The following is a 22424-nucleotide window of genomic DNA, read 5'->3' as shown; positions in this document are numbered from 1 at the left end:
GGGTTTCACCATGTTGACCAGGATGGTCTCGATCTCTTGACCTCGTGATCCACCCGCCTCGGCCTCCCAAAGTGCTGGGATTACAGGCTTGAGCCACCGGGCCCGGCCCAGAAATGTTTTTAAATTTCCAAACTGATAGAAATTTCTGTTATGTATTTTTGTTACTGTCATTTGATTCAATTACATTGTGATAAGAAAATATGATCTATATGTCACTTCTTGTTTGAAATTTTTGACTTATATTATGGCCCAGCATATGACCACTATGGGGAGTAAATATTGCATGCATGCTGAAAAAAATGGTCATTTTCTAACTGTTAGCTGCATAGTTCTATGTAAGGCCAATAAACAAATCTGTGTGTTGAATCCTCCCTATCTTTAAATTTTAAAAAATCTTGCATAATGATGGAGTTTGGTAGTTTCTTGTGACTTGCACTAAAGGCATTCACGGAGACATGAGTCCCGTGAGCATCCTGGTTGGTCCTGAGGGTGAGTGTTAAGGACAGAATAGTCTCAGGCTTGGTGGCCTTGGAGGAGGCTGCATACACGAGTGTGGGGCAGGACCTGAGAGCTGCTGGAGTGGGGCTCATTCTCTTCTGATTGGCAATGCAGTGACCCTCCTCACCTAGATGACCTGGAAAACATTCCTGCCGGGTAGGCTGGAGGCTAGGCTGGCTGGGCATGAGATCAGAAAGTGAATTAAAGTGAATTGACTTCTTTTTTTTTTTTTTTTTGAGATAGAGTTTCACTCTTGTCACCCAGGCTGGAGTACAGTGTCGTGACCTTGGTTCATTGCAACCTCTGCCTCCTGGGTTGAAGCGATTCTCCCGCCTCAGCCTCCAGAGTAGATGGGGTGAATTGACTTCTTCATTCAACAAACCCAGCAGGGAGCCTGTGCTGTGACAGGGGCTAGGCCTGATGCTCTGGGCCTTGCCCTCACAGCTCCCCAGCCAGTGCAAGCCATCCCACACCAGTGACAGGAGCAGCCTCACAGTCAGAACTGGGCATTCATTACTGGAGCATGGGGAGGGGCACCCGTTCTTCTGGGTGCATTGTGCCACATCGAAAAGGCGCACAATCATCTCACTGAGGTGCCTCGGCTGGGTGCCAGGGCATGTCATGAGATTCTAGCTTACGGGGCGTTTTGGGCCTCTGCCTGTCTAAGCAGGGAGCAGACTGCATTTCCCACACTCGGAGGCTGCAAAAGTGGCAGCAGATGCCTCCTCTCCTGAGAGTATGTGGCACAGGTTGAGCCCCCAAGAATGTTTCCACAGGTGTTAGGGAGCAGAAGTTCACGCTGGTGTTTAGGTTGACTCATCCCATGCAAAAGTGTTTTAAAATCAGTTCCCGACATTTGAAACTTAGTGATTTCATATAAAAATGAAACTGCCCGGTGTGGATGGAAGCCCTGGGCCGGGCCTGAATATAGCTCGGCTGTCCCCAACCACCGTCTACAGATTGTGGGGTCTGCACTGGCATTTCCTTTCAGTACACTTAGAGAAATGTGAAATATTTTTCTTATACATGTTCCCATTAAAACTGGGGTAAAATTAGAAAAAAACTCCACATATTCCAGGATAAATAAGAGAGTATGTTTCTTGGTGCAGGTGGAGACTGTAATTTCATGAAATAAGTAAAGTGTGGATGGATGGAACTTTAAGGCACACAAATGAAGCCAATTACTTCTCTCATGACCAGCCTTCTCCGCTCATGTGCATTATTTATGAGAAACTCCGAAGGGGCTGCAGCAGCCATGCAGAAGGACCCGGGGGCATCCGTGGCACTAGGGCAATGGGACCGCTCTGGGTGGACCTTGGCAGTGTGTGGTGCCTGTGCATGAGGGGCTTAGACTGCCAGCCGAGGGCCTGGGTTCTGAGTCCAGCTCTCATATTCACTGCTGTGTGGACTTGGACAGCTTGTACGCTTAGAGAAAAGTGAAATATTTTTCTTACACATGTTCCCATTAACCTGGGCAAGATTTTGTTAAACCTGTGATATAGAAATATACATGCTTGTTTATCCACACAGCAAATAGCAAGATCTGACAGCAGACAAAACAGCTACCACCATCTCGACATGGTGATAAGTGGAATAGATGTTTAGAGATACCTGTAACAGCTGGAATGTGGATGGAAAGACTTGTGATTCCTACCAGGAGATCCTGCTAAGGTAACATCAGGCACAGTAGCAAGTGCTCATAGTGTTGGCTGCTACCATTAGGGATTTGACTGAGGGAGCCCAAGAATGAAAAGAGCTCAATTTCTGTCAGCTCAGTTGGGTGGGGGGCTCAAGACTTGTCATTAAGTTGATTTCTATTTTAAAAGTCACATTTCCTGCACACTTGGTGGCTGAACAGCTAAGCATTGAGACAACGTACGGGTATAAAGGAGTACAGGAGCATGTGGCCCTCCGTGTGCTGGCTGAGCCTGCGTGACTACCAAGCCTCCTCCAGGGTAGGGACCTGGATGTGGGGCCTGTAAACTTGGATAGGAAAGAAACTTCAACTCTGTTCTCTAACCTCTAAGGAAAACTTAGCATCTTTTTCTAATAGTAGTGTGGCAAACAAACCACAGCAACATGACTACCAGGTGACTTTATTCCTGGTAGAAATCACAGGTTTTTCCATCCACATTCCAGCTGTTACAGATATCTCTAAATATTGATTCCATTTACCACCATGTTGAGATGGTGGTAGCTGTTTCTTCTGCTGCCAGGTCTTGCTATTTGTTGTGTGGATAAAGAAGCATGTATATTTCTATACTGCAGGTTTAACAAAATATTTTTGATAACTATGCCTTGATACTACTGATTTCTGTTATGATTCTTATCTATTTTAGTTTGGGCATTTAAAAATGTTATTCTGAGAAGAAAGCGATAGGCATTCCTAGACTCAGACGGGTCCATGGCACAAAAACAGTGACCGAGCCGGACTATTGGCCGGAGGGGCATTTCTTGCTACTTCTTGAAGTCAGAGGCTACTGCAAGGCCTGGACTGCAGGGCAGACCGGCTTTGCCCACAACCCCTCTGATGCTTAGCAACATGGGTCATTGGGCAAGAAATCGCACCTCACTGTGCTTTGTTCCCACACTCTGTGGGGAGGGTTACAGGAGAGAACACTGTGTATAATATCCCAGCACGTGCAGTGGGCCTAATCACAGCCAGCTCCTGGCAGAGGCCAGGATGACAGTGGCTTCCTTCAGCCCTGTCTTCCGAGAGGCTGAGAGGAACTGAACAGCCTCCTGGCTGTGGCGGTGGCTTCCTTCCCCATCAGTCACGTGGGGCTTGTCCTGTCCCCGGAGTCTTGGGTCACATGGCTCATTCTGCCTGGCCGGCCAGGAGACAGGAGCAGAGCACCAGCATGGACTCCAGAGTCAGCATGCTGAGGATCCTCTTCCTCCTGGGTAAGTGGAGACTGTGGGGGTCTCTGGTCTGGGGGAGCCTCAGTGGGCAGGAAACTGGGGGAGCCTTAGCCCACTGGGGCTTAATCCCTAAAGCATAACTCTGTCCCTTTACACAGATGGCTTCTCTCACTTTGACCTAGTAGTGAGCAATGCTCTTGTTTATCTCACTCCCGCTGCAACTTAGAAATGCTTCTGTGCTAAATGAGAATAGGAACTGTCATAACAGAAGGAGCTTCAGGCTTGGTATCTAGAAAAATCTGAGTGTAAACGTTGGCTTCATTGCTAATAAAGTAGAATAAGCCTCTGAAACTCTCTGAGTATAACTTTCCGAACTAACGAGATGGGAGATAATCATGTTTACTTTTTGCGATTGTGAGAAAATTAAGTTAAATTTAATTAAGTCAAATCAAAATACTGACTTAGAGTGAGAACACGTAGGTATGTAGATGCTGCCATACAGTTAACGGTGAATCAGGATTCTCATGCAGTGAAGCAGACTCTGCTATTGAGAGGTATCTTGTTTTTAAAAACTATTGTTAATGCATTCACGGAAAGAAGGAAGAAAGGAGAGAGGCAAAGACTAATAAAAAAAGTAGGGCCAAATGAAGAGGGAGAAATACAAAGTCAGAGAAGCAGACAGAGAGGAAGAAACTCAGACACACCACACACACACACACACACGCAGAGACAGAGACATACAGAGATGGTTAGAAATATGCATACATGGAGACAGACAGAGATGAAGAGAGACGTGCGGCTTTACAAAGTTTCCTCTGACATCAACTGTTGTTTCCTAAACAGATAGCACATGTCCCTCATATATACAAAGACATTCTTTCCCAGAACTTGCACTGCGCCAAGACTCAATGGTAAGCAGTCTGTCTCCAGATAAAATCTTGTGTCTCCAGAATAAGTTGTATCCTGAATGTGGGGAAATTTGGTCTTGTGAGCAGGTTTCCATCTGAAGTCTGCACTAAGCAGGGGATAGCAAAGACTTTGGCCTTCATAAGTTAGCATGGCAGACAGAGAGCCACAACATCCATCAGTTTACACATGGAAATGGGCTGTTGGCAGTGACCATGAGGACATGGCAGGAACCAGCAAGCAGCAATTAAGAGTGTGCACGGTGGTTAGATGTAGTGTACCTGACCAGAGATGTGGTGGAAGGTAAGGAAGTTGTAACCTTTGTTTCTCCTTTTGACCTATCTAGATGAACAAACCAGTCTGACCTGGTAGAAAAAAAGGAAGTTAAATTTAAGAAATCCAATGAAAAATGTCCAACTTATATAAACAGGCAATTCCTTGAGGAATTATTGACACAAAACCCTTTAAAATGTCCAGTCTTGCAAATAAGAAAAGACCTAACAACACGTCACATTTTTTAGTGTGTCTAATGTGCTAGGTGCTCTGCTAAACTTTTTACAAGAGCTCATTTGGCCCCCAGACCAACTCTGTATAATAGATTCACAATTACCTGTGTTTTATGGATAAGGTTTTAATCACTGGACCAAGGCATTACACCTCATTTGTGTTTTCATATACTATTGGTAGAGGTACACAGTGGTTAGGAGGGGTATCCAGTGCTAGACTCCCTGAATGTTCATCCCGGTTCTGTTGTTTACCAGCCTGGACAACTTGGACAAATAATTCATTTTCTCCATGCTCAGTTTTCTCATCCATAAGTTGGGGACACCTCGTCGGACTATTGGGAGAATGAAATCTGTTACCACATTTAAAGCACTTAGCACAGGATCTGACGCGTGGTGAGCAGTCACTGTTGGATGTGAGGGGACTCATTAATTCAGTCTCTCCAGAGGGCAATTTGGCACAATCTGGGTGTCATTGTAAGCAATATGTAAGATGTTCATAACCCTTCACCCAGAAATTCCACCCTCAAGAATATAACCTAATGAAATAATAGGGTAAAAGCCCGGCCAAAATATTTCACAGGATATTATTCAACACTGCTGAAACCATAGTGAAAACCAGAAATAAGTGACTATCAGTAGGAATTTGACTAAATTAATTATGCTTTAATGTATCATTAAATGCATGAAAGACATGAACTGACATGGACAAAGCAGAAGTGATGACGTGATCGTTACAAGTCAGAGTTCCGTAGTAATCCGTAGCCACGTTTTGCATGTGTTTACTTATATATCCAAAGACTGACTGGAAAGAAATACAGCAAATGGTTCTTAGCATCCTTTACTTTTCTCAGGAAAAAGAATTATAGGGCATATTTGTTTCTCTGTATTGGCATTTTTCGTAATGATTATGTATGTTCTTAATTCCAATAAGTAAATGCTTGTGAACAAAATGCAAACATGACAGCCTGTTGAAAGCAAATGAAGAAGACGTTGGGCTTCCCCTTTATTGACTGGAGAATGGGAACTAGAGGACTAGTTAATGCTCTCTACCAGCAGACGGATGCCCGTGAGGGCGGGTGACCAGGCCAGTTACTCGGGGTGTAGGAAAACTGTACCTCAGAGGCCTTGGGGGGCATGGGGGCACTCTCTGTCCAGTCCCTCCATGACACAGGATCCCAAGTATGACTAGGGGACCCTGGGATGAGAAGCCAGGTCACTCTTTCCCACACAGAGTTGGTAGAAAGTTTTTAAAGAAATAGTTTTTAAATATTCTTTAAATATTTTCAAACACTGAGATTAATGGAACAGACATTTATGGAGCCAACACCCTGATTATCAAATGTTAACTTTCTCTCTAGATACGTACTTAAAGGTAGGTAGCTAAATCAATGTATCCATCAGAGAAATAGAACATAAGAAATGGAGTCTGGCTGTCTTCCTCCCCTTGTTTTCCTCCCTCCCCATAGGGAGCGGCACCCCAGGCTTGGCTGTGCTTCCTTCCTGGGTTGCTTTGCAGCTGTTAACAACTTTGGAGGACTCCGCCATAGCATAGTTAACATGTTGCATTATCTACGCATTCTGATAATGTGGGTCAAATGCATTCATCTCAACTACTCTACAAGCTTCTTCAGAAACACTGTCATTTATCTGTTTATTTATCCATTTCTGTACTTTCAGAATTTAGGTTGTCTCTAACTTGCAGCCTGACGGTGGATGCTTAGATGAGCCCTCTCGCCCTACCTCCTGAAACCCACCTGCTGCTGTTTTTCTAGAAGACATTCCTGGAAGGGGAATTGTTGCATAAATTCTCCTTTTATTAGATATTGCCAAATTGCTCTTCACCTGGGGTTGTGGGCATATCTATTTCCTTACATACTCAGTAATACTTGATACTGCCTGAGTTCTCAATGCTTGACTATGAGAAGGGTATAAAATTTTATCTTGAAGTTTTTATTTTAGTTTGTGTGTTCCTAATTACTACTGAGAATAACTACTTTCTCTATGTTATCAGACAGCCCGTTCTCCTTTTCTGTAGATTTCTCATTTTATATACCTTTCTCCCAAGCTATATTTGATTATTGGCCTTTTATGTAGTATTGTGGATATTAATTATTTGTACATTTCGTGTGTTGCAAATATCTTCTCTCAGCATGTTGCTTATCTTTTATCTTTGTGGCATCCTTTGCTGTAAGAAGTCTTTCAACACGATGTAATCAAATGTATTGGTCTTTCCCTTTTTGTGTGTTTCGTTTTTCTGTCTTAAGAAACATTTAAAAAATATTTTTACTTTTAAGTGGTTGCATTTTTTATAATTAGGTCTTCAATTTATTTTGAATTATTTTTATTTGTGGCCTAAAGAAAGTATCTAATTTTAATGTTTTCTGTATGGGACATCAGTTGTTGCAATATCATCTATGTAATAATCTTTCCTTTCTTTGCTTTGCAATGATTCTGTATTGGACACATATTCTATGTCTATTCTGTACCCATTTAATATGTCTGAACCATTAATGGGCTTCATCTTCTGTGCCACTTTTTGCATCTGTCTGTCTTTGAATCCACGCCACACTGTTTTATTTGCTAAGGCTGAATAATCTTGATAGCTTGCAGGTGAAATATCTACTGCTTGTCATTGTTGCTAGAATCATTGTGGCCCTTAATTCACTTCCTCTTACATGTAACTCTCCTTCCTGGAAAGTGCGATAAAATTTCGCTTCCTGAGAGCTGACCCTGGGCTGGGCTGTTCTCAGCACTCCCACGTAGACCCTGTTGCTTTCTCAGCCCCAAAGGCAGATGCTTTTATTGTAGTCATGCCTATGTTTGCAGACAAGGAAACTGAGGCACACAGAGATTAAAGTAGCAGGTGAGTGGCCCAGGGAAGATTCAAACAGGCATTTTGATGCCCAAAAGCTGAATTTTTAGCTCTAAAACCAATTGCCTCTTAGTCAAGAATAGAAAGACATTGTGAAAAAACTGAAGTGAATGTTTAACTTTTTTAAAACAATTTTTATTTCAAAAGAATTCAAACTTTCAAGAAAAGTACACGAATAAGAGTAATACAAAGAACACCCGTATGACTGCCTGTTTTAAATAATTTATCTTATTTGCTTGATCATATATGGCCTCTTTCTCGTTCTCTCTCTCTCTCTCTACACACACACACACACACACACACACACACGCACGCACACACGCACATACAAAATTTATTTCCTGAAACAATTGAGGGTGAATTGTGTATACCATGGGGTTTCTTTTAACCTTTAAATACAGCACTGTTTCTTTCTTTTCTTTTCTCTTCTTTTTTTTTTTTTTTTTTTGTTTTTTTTTTTTTTTTTTTTTGAGGCGGAGTTTCACTCTTGTTGCCCAGGCAGGAGTACAATGGCGCGATCTTGGCTCACCTGGAAACTCCACTCTCTGGGTTCAAGCGATTTTCCTGCCTCAGCCTCCTGAGTAGCTGGGATTACAGGCATGCACCACCATGCCCAGCTAATTTTGTATTTTTAGTAGAGACGAGGTTTCTCCATGTTGGTCATGTTGGTCTTAAACTCCCGACCTCAAGTGATCTGCCCGCCTCGGCCTCCCAAAGTGCTGGGATTACAGGCGTGAGCCACTGCACCCGGCTTTAGTGTTTATTTCTTAAGAAGAGAGATACCCTCTTATATACCACAGTACAATCATCAACTTCAGGAAATTTAATGTTGACAAAATACTTTCATATAACCTACTTATCGTATTTTAATATTTTCAATGGACCCAATAATGTCCCTGACAGCCTTGGTTTTGCCTCCAGACCAGGACAGAATCTAGGACAGGTATGGTTTGGGGTGACCAACTGTGTCACATTAGCCTTCCTTAAAGTGGTACATCCGCCCAGCCTTTGTCTTCCATGATAAAGATATTTCTGAAGCATGTGGCTTTCCATCCCCACTCTTTTTCCCCACAGAACATTCCTCATCTTGGGGTTTGCATGATATTCTCTGGTGATTCGATTCATGTTATCCATTCCCTTCCAGAAGACTACGTGGCCAATGCTGCCATTTTCAGGGGTCCACACTTGGGGCATGGGATGCCTGAGGAAGGCTGATATATTTTTGCCATAATGATAAAAAAATCTTACAATTAGGTTTTGGAATATGGTTCTCACAATTCTAAATAAATTGTTTGCTGCTTAAATATCAACCAATCGATATTTTTAAATTTTGCTAAAACATTGATCTAAGACTAGCTATTGAAAATATCTGGTGAAACTTCTAGGCATTTTATTAGAGGTCTGCATCTTCATTTTAAAAAAACCTACCATATAAAATATTCCTATGGACTCTAATTCTATCCACAATGTAAGCCATCTATCTCCGTTTTAATTCTGTTGGAAAGCATGTTCTGAAATCCATGCATTATTATAATCATGATAATAAGAGAAATACAATATCACTTTAATTACATTCCAGAGCCTAAAACATTCTTCATTGAAGGAGCCAGAGTTATTGAAGAGAACAGAGTCTTTTTTTTCTCCCTTAATTTATAATGAAAAGATGGCAGAGGCTGGGGTAAAGAGAATTAAATTCGATTTTATCTTACAAGTCAAAGTCATCACTTTATTCCGCGGGTCTTAGTCCCTGAGATCTTTATAAAAATGTTTCCTGACAGCTTTCCCCTATTCCAAGTTCCTGCCAAGACCATGGTTCAGAATCAAGTGGTGTGTGAATTTCAGTGAGGAAGAATCCTTGGTGTATTCGTTTTCTTTTGCTGCATAACAAATCTCCACAAATATAACAACAGAAAACAAATACCCTAGGGTCTCTTGCAAGTCAACAGAAGGTAAAGGAAGAGGCTGAGAACTCAGGTGGCAAGAGACATTTCCTGATAGGGCAAGAATTCCCCTAATGACTTTTGCCCTTTTTCTAAATGAATTGCTTGCTTTTTTCTTTTACTGTTGAATTTTAAGAGTTCTTTATATACTCTAGATATGAGTCCTTTATCAAATATGTGACTTGCAAATATTTTCTTAGTCTATAGTTTGTCTTTTAATTCTTTTAACAGGGTGTTTTATGGAACAAAAATGTTTAATTTTAACTGCTAACTAATTAATCTGTGAAAACACATGGATTGTGCTTTTGACAGCATGTCTGAGAAGTTTGCACCAAACCCTATGTTTCCAAGATTTTCTCCTAAAATTTGTATAGTTTTATGTTTTATATTGAAATCTATGATCCATTTTGAGTTATTTTTTGGATAAAGTATGAATTTAATAGAGGTAATTTTTTTAACCTATGGATATCTAATTGCTCCAGCACCATCATTTGAAAAAATGATCCTTCCTATACTGAACAGATTTTGCTCCCTTGTCAAAAATCAGTGAGTAATACTCTGGCGGGACTAACTTGGGGTTCTCTTTCCTTTTCTGTTGATGTGTCTGTCCCTCTGTCAATCCCCATAGTCTTGATTTCTATAAATATATGAAGTCTCAAGGCAGTAGAGTGATTCCTTCTGCTTTATTCTTCGTTTTCAAAAAAAAAATTAGAAACTGCCTTTCCTTTACCTTTCCATGTAAATTTTAAAATAACCTTTTGCACATCTACAAAAACAGTCTTAATGGGCTTTTGACAGGAATTACATTAAGCTTATAGATCAATTTGGGGAGATTTGGCATCTTTATCATGTTTTTTTCCATAAACTTGGTATGTGTCTCCATTTATCAAGATCCTTTTTAATTTTTTTCTTCAATGTTGTGCTATTAGACTGACACCTACATAATTTTTGAGTGATCATAAGTTGTTTGTATTTAAAGTATTTCTTTTCTTTTTTTTTTAACCTTTTTAAAATTGTATTTTAGGTTTGTGGGTTGTGAAGAACATGTAAGATTGTTGCATAGGTACACACATGGCAGTGTGGTTTGCTGCCTTCCTCCACATCACCTATATCTGGCATTTCTCCCCATGTTATCCCTCCCCAATTCCCCATCCGCCATTGTCCCTCTCCTAGATCCCCCCCACAGACCCCTCCTTGTGTCCATGTGTTCTCATTGTTCAGCACCCAGCTATGAGTGAGAACATGGTGTGTTTGATTTTCTGTTCTTGTGACAGTTTGCTGAGAATGATAGTTTCCAGGTTCATCCATGTCCCTACAAAGGACATGAACTCATCCTTTTTTATGGCTGCATAGTATTCTGTGGTGTATATGTGCCACATTTTCCTGTCCAGTCTATCATTGAAGGGCATTTGGGTTGGTTCCAAGTCTTTGCTATTGCAGACAGTGCCACAGTGAACATTTGTGTGCATGTGTCCTTATAATAGAACGATTTATAATCCTTTGGATATATACCCAGTAATGGGATTGCTGGATCAAATGGAATTTCTATTTCTAGGTCCTTGAGGAATCGCCACACTGTCTTCCATAATGGTTGAACTAATTTACACTCCCACCAACAGTGTAAAAGTGTTCCTATCTCTCCACATCCTCTCCAGCATCTGTTGTCTCCAAATTTTTTAATGATTGCCATTCTAACTGGCGTGAGATGATATCTCAATGTAGTTTTGATTTGCATTTCTCTAATGACCAGTGATGATGAGCATTTTTTCATATGTTTGTTGGACTCATATATGTCTTCTGTTTTAAAGTGTCTGTTCATATCCTTTGCCCACTTTTGAATGGGCTTATTTGTTTTTTTCTTGTAAATCTGTTTTAGTTCTTTGTAGATTCTGGATATTAGCCCTTTGTCAGATGGGTAGATTGCAAAAATTTTTTCCCATTCTGTTGGTTGCCAATTCACTCTAATGACTGTTTCTTTTGCTGTGCAGAAGCTGTGGAGTTTGATTAGGTCCCATTTGTCTATTTTGGCTTTTGTTGCCAATGCTTTTGGTATTTTAGCCATGAAGGCCTTGCCTATGCCTATGTCCTGAATAGTTTTGCCTAGATTTCCTTCTAGGGTTTTTATGGTGTTAGGTCTTGTGTTTAAGTCTTTAATCCATCTGGAGTTAATTTTAGTGTAAGGTATCAGGAAGGGGTCCAGTTTCTGCTTTCTGCACATGGCTAGCCAGTTTTCTCAACACCATTTATTAAACAGGGACTCCTTTCCCCATTGCTTGTTTTTGTCAGGTTTGTCAAAGATCAGATGGTTGTAGATGTGGGGCATTGCCTCTGAGGCCTCTGTTCTGTTCCATTGGTCTATATCTCTGTTTTGGTACCAGTACCATGCTGTTTTGATTACTGTAGCCTTGCAGTATAGTTTGAAGTCCGGTAGTGTGATGCCTCCAGCTTTGTTCTTTTTGCTTAGAATTGACTTGGCTATGTGGACTCTCTTTTGGTTCCATATGAAGTTTAAGGTGGTTTTTTCCAGTTCTGTGAAGAAGGTCATTGGTAGTTTGATGGGGATAGTGTTGAATCTGTAAATTACTTTGGGCAGTATGACCATTTTCACGATATTAATTCTTCCTAACCATGAGCATGGAATGTTTCTCCATCTGTTTGTGTCCTCTCTTATTTCGTTGAGCAGTGGTTTGTAGTTCTCCTTGAAGAGGTCCTTTACATTTTTTGTTAGTTGTATTCTTAGGTGTTTTATTCTCTTTGTAGCAATTGTGAATGGCAGTTCATTCTTGATTTGCCACTCTTTAAGTCTGTTATTGGTGTATAGGAATGCTTCTGATGTTTGCACCTTAATCTTGTTTCCTGTCCTGAGGTTTTGTTGAAGTTGCTTATCAGTTTCAGGAGATTTTGGGTTGAGACAATGGGGTCTTCTAAGTATACAATCATGTCATCTGCAAATAGAGACAATTTGACTTGCTCCTTTCCTAATTGAATACCCTTTATTTCTTTTTCATGCTTGATTGCTCTGGCTAGAACTTCCAATACTATATTGAATAGGAGTAGTGAGAGAGGGCGTTCTTGTCTAGTGCCAGATTTCAAAAGGAATGTTTCCAGCTTTTGCCCATTCAGTATGATATTGGCTGTGGGGTTTGTCATAAATAGCTTTTATGATTTTGAGATACGTTCCATCAATACCTAGCTTATTGAGGGTTTTTAGCATAAAGGGCTGTTGAATTTTGTCAAAGACCTTCTCTGCATCTATTGAGATAATCATGTGGTTTTTGTCTTTGGTTCTGTTTATGTGGTGAATTACATTTATTATTTAAAGTATTTCTTTCTGTGTATAATTGTCAGCATATGGAAACACCATTGATTTGCATATGCTAATCTTATTATATTCCACCACCTTGCTGAACTCACATATTCTGAAGATTCTTATTTTTTAGATCCCTTGAGATTTTCTATGTTGACAGTCATGTTCTCTGCAAATAGGGTTGGTCTTTTCTCTTCCTTCCTGAATGGTATGCCTGTGTTTCCTCTCCTTGCCTTGCTATGCTGACAAGAACGTTAGCACCAGGTTGAACAGGTGTGGTGATGGCAGATATTCTTGCTTTGTTCTTGATCTTAGTAGAAAAGTATTTTGTTTCTCACCATGACGTTTGATTTTAGCTGTTGGTGCTTTTGTAGATATTCTTTGTGAAGTTCAGGACTTTTTCACAATTGCTTATGGAAGCATTTTTATGGTTAGTTTGACATCTTTATCAGATGACTCTAACTCTGTCATCTAGGTGATTGCATCTGTTGATTTTTTTTCCTCATTCAAATAGAGATTGTCTTGGCTCTTGCTATGACAAATGATCTTCCATTGAAACCTGAACATTTTGGGTTTGATGTTATGAAACTCTGAATCTTATTGAAATCTTAAATTTTAACAGGCCTCCTCAGATATCATTCTATCAGGAGAAAAGGGACATTTCCTCATGATTGCTGGATGGGTGGAGCTTGACATCTTCTTTGGCCCCCACTGACACCTGGTGGGAGAAGGGCTTCGTGTTACTGTGGGGTGGGGTGTTGTGCAGGCTCCCCTTTTGGCCTTCACCCTGCTGGGAGTGCCCAGGCTCATCACTGCTCCCCATGTGTCCCCTGCTGACACTGTGGGGTGGGGTAACCTTGTGGCTGCTGGGCAGTGGAGGGCATCCTGACCTTTTCCTAGCAGGAAGGGTGAGAGGAACCTTGTCACTGCCAGGAAGGGGTAGAAGTGCAGGATCCAACACGCCCTGCACTGATACCCCTGGGGGTGGGGACATTTTCACTTGTTGGGCATAAAGGTCTCTCTTCCCCATGTAGCCCTCTGATACCACCCTTGTTGGGGAGTGGGGGCTCCTTGTAACTAACCGGTGAGGATGGAAGTCCAGGTCTTCACTCGGCCTCTGTTGGTGAGGGTGGGGGTTGGGGCGGGGCACAGTTTTTTCTGTGCTGTTTGACTGCTGTGGAGTGGTGATTGCCTAAAAGTCTTGTCTTCCTAGGCTGCACCTTTCCCAGTCTTTGATTCAAGGGAATTGGGTTTTCTTGGGGCTTCCGTGTCTGTGCCCATTGCCATTATAGGGCTGCCAGCTTTCTGACATCTGAGGCAAAAAGACGACTTGGAAATTCACTGCCCTGTTATTCTTGGGCTCCCAAGGTCCCTAGCCAGTCTGCCTTCTTCTCTTCATTTTTTCGGGTCTTCTTATATTTACTGTTTAGGGGTTTTAGCTGTACTTAGTGAGAGGAATAGGGAAAAGTAGACCTATTTCATCTTTCCACAAATGTAGGTCTGAAATGAGTTCTAAGTGCCTGGGGGATGGCTGATTTGAAGTAATGCTCTTTGGGGAGGGGCCCTGGGCTGGCAAACCTTCCTCAGACACACAGCCCTGATCCTAGAGGCCCCTGAAGGGGTCTGACCTATGGGGTGAAGGAAGGAGTGGGGACGGGGGCAGGGTGCCTGCTTGGGAGCCCCATCCTCAATCCCTGATGTGAGTTACAGCTGGGCGGCTGCAAAGCTGAGCCCACCGGGCCAACACACACTCAGCAGGCCTTTTCTCTAGCTCCCAAATTAAGCCATCTCCACTTCCTCTTTAACGTCACTATAAGCATTGTTGTCGCACTCAGACCCTTATTTATCCAAGCAGTTCAGTTGCTTGAACTGCTCCTTTTATTAAATTTGATTCCATGAATAACTGGCTAATGGTTGGACTGGGCTTACTCTCCCCTGATTGTCTGAGCGAAGCAGTTGGTCAGCTGGGGAACCCCTGCCTGGACCCGGCTACAGCCAGCTCAGAGTCCTGCTCACACTTTTGCAGACTCTCTGGCCATGTCATCAAGAAGTCGCTCTTCAGGGCAAGAGGTGAAGGACCTGGAGCTGGACCCGTAGGCTGTCTTAGAGGACTCAGACACACAGACACCAAAGCCTTCTCTTTGATTAAACAAATACTGATTTTCACCAGAGTCTACTGGGACATAAAGATAAGTAAGTCAGGCTCCGACCCGAGGAATTGACCATGGGGGACAGTTGCAATGCAGTGTGTTAAATACTGAGATGAAGAAATTGCAGAAGAAAAAGGAGAAGTGTTTGAACCAAACTAGCTTATCCAGGAAGGCTTCCTGGAGGAGGAGTCTTATTGAATGCAAATTGCATACATCTCTGCCTGGGTGAAATCCTTCAGCACCTTCCCATTGCTGACAGCACATGCTCAAGTGTTTACTATGTCACTGGCCTCCCAGCTCTGTCACGAGCTGTCCCCTGTTGTTCCTGCTCCCTGGTCTCAAGGAACATCCATCAGGTTACTGTCCAGCCTTCTCATGTGTCGTCTCTTCTGCATGGGATGACGCTGTTCCCTACTCTGTACTGTCACCACCTTCAGGGCAGAGATCTGGTCTTGCTGGGCCAACACCCTAGAACCTGCTCAGTCATTTGCACTTGTCTGAGTCAATTATTGCCTGAAGTGGACCAGCATCCTTGAGAGCCAACCTGAAGCAATGGGGCAGGAGGTGTGGCATTCTAAGAAGAGAGGTCAGCCTCTGCTGAGGCCCCGGGCTGGGGCAGCGGGGACTGCAGGGGCTGTGCAGGAGGGGAGCACAAGAGGGGAGGTGGGCCAGCAAAAGAGGAGGGCTTGATGAGCCCTGGGAGGATGGTGGGCCTCATTCTGCAGGATTTTAAACAGCCTTAGAGGAAGAGGGCCCAGCTACAGTGCCCCAGGTCGGATGGTGGCAGGGAGACTTACTAGGAGAAGGCAAATGAATAGTCCAGGAGAGAGAAGGCAGCTAGATTTGTCCCAGGCCATGCCAGAAGGGTCATGCTGGCTTCTGAGGCCCCAGGTCACCCACCTCTCACAGCCACTTCCCAGCGGAAGCAGTGTGTGGCCTGAGGTCAAGGTGTGTGGCTGAGTAAACTGGTGTTCATCCCAGCTTCTGGCCAGCCCATGCTTAGCCGCGCGTAGGCCCACTGGCAGACAGTGTTGGAGAGGCCAGGCCAGGGCTGTGTGGCAACAGCCGAGAGTAGCTGAGCAGACCCCGGCAGGGCTCCCTGAGCTGACCTAAAGCCCTAAAGAACGGAGACCTCTCAAGCTGCAGATGAGCCCTGATTGCTGAGTCACATATGACACATTGGTCAGTTTCTAATGGCTGTTCACCCTCCATGCTGCTGTGAGACTCTTCCTGGGAGCCAGCATCAGGCATGTGAGCCTGAAAAGGTCACGTCACTTCCTGCGGCTTTCCTCTGAAAACAGGCCGGTGTCCCCAAGAGAGGCCCTTGTCCTCACATTGGCTCTAGGACCCCACATACACATGTATATGCACATGCAAAGACATTTTTCTTCTTTATCTTGTCAGGAAATGTTTTGAGAGTTCAGCAACCGGGTCATCACTCAGACAAAGAGAGAGGGAAGTGTGTGTGCAGAGCTCTGTGCAGCCGAAGGTGAGGGCCTGAGTCGGGGAAACCACAGCCTGTGGCTGCTCTGGGAACTGGAGAGGGAGGGAGGAAACACTTTCATTTCAATTTCCAAAAGACCAGATTCTCAGATAACTGCACTTCCTCCCTCCCCCTGGTGGTCTCCTTTGGGGACTGAGAATTGCCCAGAACCTTAGGAGGAAAACCAGGGCTTGGGTAAGGGAGCTCGCTGAGGCTGCCGGCTCAGGCCCCACCCCTGGTCCCGGAGGGTCTGCGGTTCTGGGTGGCCCAGGCCAGGCCTGGCTTCCTTCTACTCTACGCATTCGCCCCTGCTGCTCCTGAGGGCAGGTAGCAGGGCTGCACCTCTTCCTCTGGAAGGGCTACCTGAGGAGTGGACTGCAGGGTCCTGGGGTCAGGGGGACAGGCTGGACCACGCATAGGACCTGATTTATAACTTAAATATTTAAACGTGTGGCATGCTCTAGGCTCTGCAAATGTCAGGAATTGCCTTAAAGAGCTAACTAGAGTGGAGACGCCTAGCACAGACACTGGTGCCCCGCAGGGCTCAGGAATGGCCCGTCCTGGTAAGGGGATGCTGATGGCTCAGTGTGGCCTTTCCGGGTTTGCTAAGCAGCTCTGGTGTAGGCTGTGTGCTGCCATTTCCACTGCAGCATCGTGGCCCCTTCCTTGTGGTCCAGGACAGCTGTCATCCCACTGCCCTGCTCTCTAGACACGTGCTCCCCTTTGTCAGGTCCCTCAGGACTCTGGAGCAATGCTTCCCAGAGGCTGAAGAGCACAGTATGAATATTGCATGAATAATAATAACCCCACCACTTAGCAGTTATGCAACGCTTTCCTCTTCCACAATACTTTAGCATCATTAATTAGTTATTCTGCATTGCTTCCAGCCTCCCCTGCTCTCCTGCAAGGCATGCCCTGAGAGTTGCTCCTGCACACAGGCCCGTCCCAGCCTGAAGCACCAACATCAAGTGGCCAGGCCCTTCTCCACTGGGATTGTGCAGGCTTTGGGAGGCCTTGGCTTGGCCACTTCTCAAAACAGGAGAGACTTGTGCCCTTGCTGGGGAGCAACACCTTCTTTCTGACCTGAGCACACCTATTCAGAGCACCTCCTGGTATGCTCAGCTCCCCACCTCACCCACGGCCCCTATGAAAGTGGCCGACGCCCATCTCAGCTGGTGGCGTGCTTGCTTGCGGAAGGGCAGCTGCCACCTGTCCGTCACTCTGTGCACACACTTTTTCCGGGAACTTGCCCAGACATGCTCTGTGTGCAGTGGGGCCACTGAGCTGGCAGCCATGTCACGTCTGATCCAAGGCCACTGGCTGAGCCGTGGTTGTCAGAATGGGGACTCAGATCTCCTGGTTCCAAATATCTTCCCTTCCCACCCACCATGGGATCATGGTGAGGTTTCAGACCCCCACAGAGAGGCCGGAAGGTGGGCAAGCCCTTTCTCCAGTGACGAGGGTCGGCCGGGTGTCCGGCTGTGGGGCCTCTGGTCTGGCCCTCCCTGGACATCACTGTCTACCCAACCACGACAGCCTCAAGCTCCTCCTTGTTCCAGAACCCCCTGTCTCCCCCAAGGCTTCAGCAGCCACTTTCCAGGTGTGACTCAGTGCTCACATGTGTCACCTTCCTGGTCAGAATGGACTTGGGACACCCGGGGGGCCCTGCCTTCTTGGAAGAGCTGCTAGCCCTGGTTCAGGCTCAGGCCAGCTCCCTGCCTCCACCCCTCCTCCATTAGCCTGAAAAGGTATTGATCAGTTTGGCTTCTTCGAGCTGAGTGTTTTAATCCCACTGTGTGAATCTTTAAGAATTAATTAGCAAAGATTGCTCCAGAAAAACAAACTGGGCACCAGTTTTGATACCTCCTGGTCACCCACTGTTATTGTTTCCCTCTTAATTATGATGCTATTTCTGGAATCTAGAGGCGAGCTCCCTGGTGCATCTGAGCCTGGGGCGGCGTCTGCGTCTTCCCCGTGGCCCTCCGTGGCCTCCTGCTTCTAGTTCCTGCCCAGGGTGGCATGGGGAAAGGAGAAAGGGCACCGAGGCATTGCAGCAGGCAAGATACGAGTGGCCAAGCCCTCCCCACCTCTGGAAGCAGAGTGGCCACGGGATTCTCCCCTCTGCTTGTCTGAAAACCTAATCTGTCCACAGTGCCGGCCACATCTTTAACTCTCCAGCCCTCTGTACCGTCTTGAATCACCTGGCCTCTGCTTGTACCTTGTCCTCTGTCCAGTCACATTTCCTGTCTGGACATCCTCCATTCCAATCCCTGCCATCACCTCACTGAGACTTTATTAGCTCCAACTGGTCCTTTCATCTTTCATTTAAATAATGATCTCTCCACGGGAGCTTCTGTGATACCCCCAGGCTGGGTTAGGTACCTGCCCTGGCCCTCCTGGCTGGCTAATCACTGTGTACTTTCATGCGTTAGCAGGGTCCACTGTGTGTGGAATTCCTTGCTCACTGCCTGTCTTCCAGAAGCCTTAGTGCCAGGAGCTCAGGGGTGCTGATCTGGGGTTGCCAAGCAGGTGGTCTGTTCTGACTCCACAAGTGTTGTCTTTGTGGGGATGGGAGATCCATGTAAATCAAGGAGCTGTCTAAAGGCTCCCAGAGCCCCCGGCCCTGCCACTGCTTTGCACTTTTTCCTGTGTGTCCCTTTTGCTGGGACCTGTGCAGCTCTGCCAGGTAGGTTTGGGTTCTGCCCCAGCCTAATTCTTTTCACAGAAAGCAAGGACCACAAACAGGCGTGGGAGGGGGCAGAAGATGTCCTGTTTAGAGTCACGGTCTGAGACCAGAGGGTGATTGAGAAAGAGAAATCTTAGGTGGTTCCTGAGCTTGAGATGAGGGCCCTGAGGTTTCTGCAAGTCTTGATCTGGAAGACTTCAGATTCCAGCAGAAGCCAAGTGATGCTGGAGGTAGGAGGACTGTGTAGCCAAGGCCCATGCGTCTATGCCCCTGCATGCTGCGTGGGAGACGGGTGCAGAGGTGCTGTTGCACTTGGGGTATGTGCACTTCAGTTCCACTTTCCAACAGCCCCACGGAGGAGGGCTTGAGAAATGGACCCATTTTTGAGCCCTGAGGCAGGGGCAGGGCCCGCTGGCACCACACCCCCCCAAAGCTGGCTGAATTAGAAGAGTGTACCTTGTGTTCCACTCTGGCCCCAGGGTCCGCTGACATTGCAGGGAGGCACAGGAGAAATGGGCAGAAAGGCAGTTGTCTCTGGTGTCTTCTATATGTCAGTGTCCTGTATCCCCATTTTCAGATGATAAAAGTGAAGTCCAGGATCAGCCTGCAGTGTGAAGCACAGCTGTGCTCTCTCCCTTGACTCTACACATCTGATCTCTTTTCTGAGCCTCTGGGTGCCACAGCGTGGGCTGGAAGATGGAGCCACCACAGTGGCAGCCTCTTGTGTACATGGTCTCAGAGCCACAGGGGCAACGCTCTTGGCTATGTTGTCTCTCTGTGCTTGAACTTTACTTGGCTCCTGAGCCCTGTACCACTCAGGACTTAGACTGGCTCTTATCTCTTCAAGCCACTTCTGGTTTAACACTCAGTTCAGACTTTTCCCATCCGCCTTTCCCGGCATCCCCCAGGAGAACCGTCCAGCTTCCGAGGGCTCTCACGCATCATCTTGCTCTTGGGAGAAACAGCTCACCTTGGGTTGTTTGTGGCTGCCAGGGCATAGAGCAAGCTGCAGACTGGCGCCAACAGTGCAGGGGAGAGGTGTGATGCATGGAGGGCATGATCTGGACCGAGGAGAGCAAGGGGGACTTTCAGAGGAGTGGCTTTGACGGATAAGTAAGCACTTTCCACAGGGACGAGGGAAAGGCATTGTGGCAAAGAGATTAGCAGCATGTGCAGAAGCCCTGAGGCGAGCGGGCTGCGTGGCTCGAAGTGGCTCGAAAGTCCCAGTCTGGCCTGTGTGGGGCTGTGTGGCGTAGCTCCTCCTTCACAGCCAGCCTTCTCTGCTCCCATCTCCCGATCTCCAGTGATGCCCTCAGGACCCGTCACTGAGGTCATTAGGATTCTTCTGATTGCAGATGACAGTTACTGAGCTCAGATAAGAGTAAGAAAAAAGGCATTTTCTTACTGAGGTGACTCAAAAGCCCAGGGAGAAGTGCCTCAGGCACAGCTGGACTCAAAGCTTCTTTGGGACTTGGTCTGGGCTCAGCCTTCCTCAGCGGGGTCTTCAGCCTGCAGGCTCCCCGCAGTGGGCAAACTCAGGCCTCCCTCAGCCCCATAGCTCTCAGCTCCAGAAGACATTCTTGCTTCTCAGTTTCCCCCAAGGCCCTGAGTTGGGTCTCACTGGTATGAATTGGATCATCTGCCCCTCCTGTCGACAAATCACAGTTGACAGGAAGAAGAAATATGCTAATTGGTCAGGCAGGGTTCACACATTTCCCAGGAGCCAGCCCTGTGGGAGTCAAGTGAGTGCCTCCCAGTGTGCTCAGCTCCCCACTTCACCCACGGCCCCTAGGAAAGTGACGGACATCTGTCTCAGGTGGTGGTGTGCTTGCTTGTGGAAGGGTAGCTGCTGCCTGCACCTCACTTTGTGCACACACTTTTTCCGGGGACTTGCCTAGCCATGCTCTGTGTGCAATAGGGTCACTGAGCTGGGAGATGAGTGGTGTCTGGTCCAAGGCCACTGGCTGAGCAATGGGTAGCAGAATAGGGACTCAGATCTCCTGCTTCCAAATATCCTTCTTTCCCACCCGCCCTGGGGTCACAGTGAGATTTCAGATCCCCACAGAGAGGTTTGAAGGCAGAGCAAGCCTTTTCCCCAGTGAGTAGGGTCAGCTGGGCATCTGGCTGTGGGCTTCTGGTTGCTCAGAGGAAAACCGAGGTGCTGGTCAGGGGAGGAAGGCCGGCCGTGCCGCAGTGTCCACCCTGCACCCTATTCCTACTTCTTCCAGCTTGGGAGACTGAGGCTTGGGGGAAGGCGCTGAGCTTCGCCTGTGACACTCTCATCTTTTCTTCAGTGTAAATCTTGTCTCTTTGGTCACTCTGTGAGCTCCTTTATGGGGAACTAGGGTCTCTCGTTGCTCTTTGATTTCTCCTAGGCACTGGGGCCCCCTGAAATACCCTACAGGCTCTCTATTTACATGTGTGAGCGCTGTTAGACTAAGGAAGTCTGTCCTAGACATTCAAAGCCACTTCCTCTAGCTGAGAATGTTGGAATTCATGAGATCTAAAGTTAGGAGCCATTCTGTAATATTTAAGTCCCAACATGACTATGGCCAGGCATCATTGACAAACACTTAGGGCAGCCTCTCCCTATTTTTAGTTCAAATACTTATAGAACAGCATCTAGTGCATGTACGCCTACGGGCCCACAACTGGAAATCTCACAGCCTGATTCTGCCCAAATAAGGGTGGCAAAGAGTGCCAGTCCCCCATCGAGGGTGGACCCAACAGGTGGACAGCTAAGAGAGGCCTGAATGCCAGGGATAGGCTATCAGCAGGTCAGATTCCAAGTGAGACGGGGCAAGGCTAGGCTGTGCCTTCAGCTCTCTCCAAAATAGCTCATCTCCACTTGTGTAGAGCAGCCCTGCCATCTTCCTCCCCAAGAACCGGGGTGGCTGCCCTCTCATGTTTCTGGGGGGCCATCAGACAGAGGGCCATCTACTCTTCCAGGGGATTCCATGCTGTTGGGAAAGTCAATTGCAGAGCAATCTGTGTGCTGCAGGCCTGAGGTGGGAATGGCTGGAGTGTGGGGGCTGAAGCCCACTATTTTGTCAGGGAGGCACAGGGTACCAGGACAAAATGGGTCATCAGGGAGAAAGCAGAAACTCTAGAATCAAGAGTACATAGAGTGCCCCTGTGCAAGGTAGAAAAAGCTCCTATGGCCAGGGGCTGATCTGACCACACATGGAAGCTATGCAGGTAGAGGCTGTGGAAA

At 46.0% G+C, this 22424-nt stretch overlaps 1 protein-coding gene across 7 annotated transcripts in view; it reads left to right on the top strand.

Annotated features, from left to right (window-relative positions):
- Positions 1 to 3300: 3300 nt before the first annotated feature.
- Positions 3301 to 22424, top strand: part of TMEM273 (transmembrane protein 273) — a 36910-nt gene continuing 17786 nt past the window's right edge. For all 7 annotated transcript variants that reach the window (XR_005196350.1, XR_001818023.2, XR_005196351.1 and 4 more), the window contains exon 1: positions 3301 to 3402. Coding sequence is in view for 4 of the 7 variants with exons in the window: in XM_017504681.2 (XP_017360170.1) it covers positions 3312 to 3402 (91 nt within the window). In the remaining 3 variants the exon portion in view is untranslated. The remainder of the gene's footprint in view (positions 3403 to 22424) is intronic.

The sequence above is a fragment of the Cebus imitator genome, unplaced genomic scaffold, assembly GCF_001604975.1.
Source record: "Cebus imitator isolate Cc_AM_T3 unplaced genomic scaffold, Cebus_imitator-1.0 Scaffold326, whole genome shotgun sequence".
Classification (NCBI taxonomy): Eukaryota; Metazoa; Chordata; class Mammalia; order Primates; family Cebidae; genus Cebus; species Cebus imitator.
This window is presented reverse-complemented; position numbering and strand designations above follow the sequence as displayed.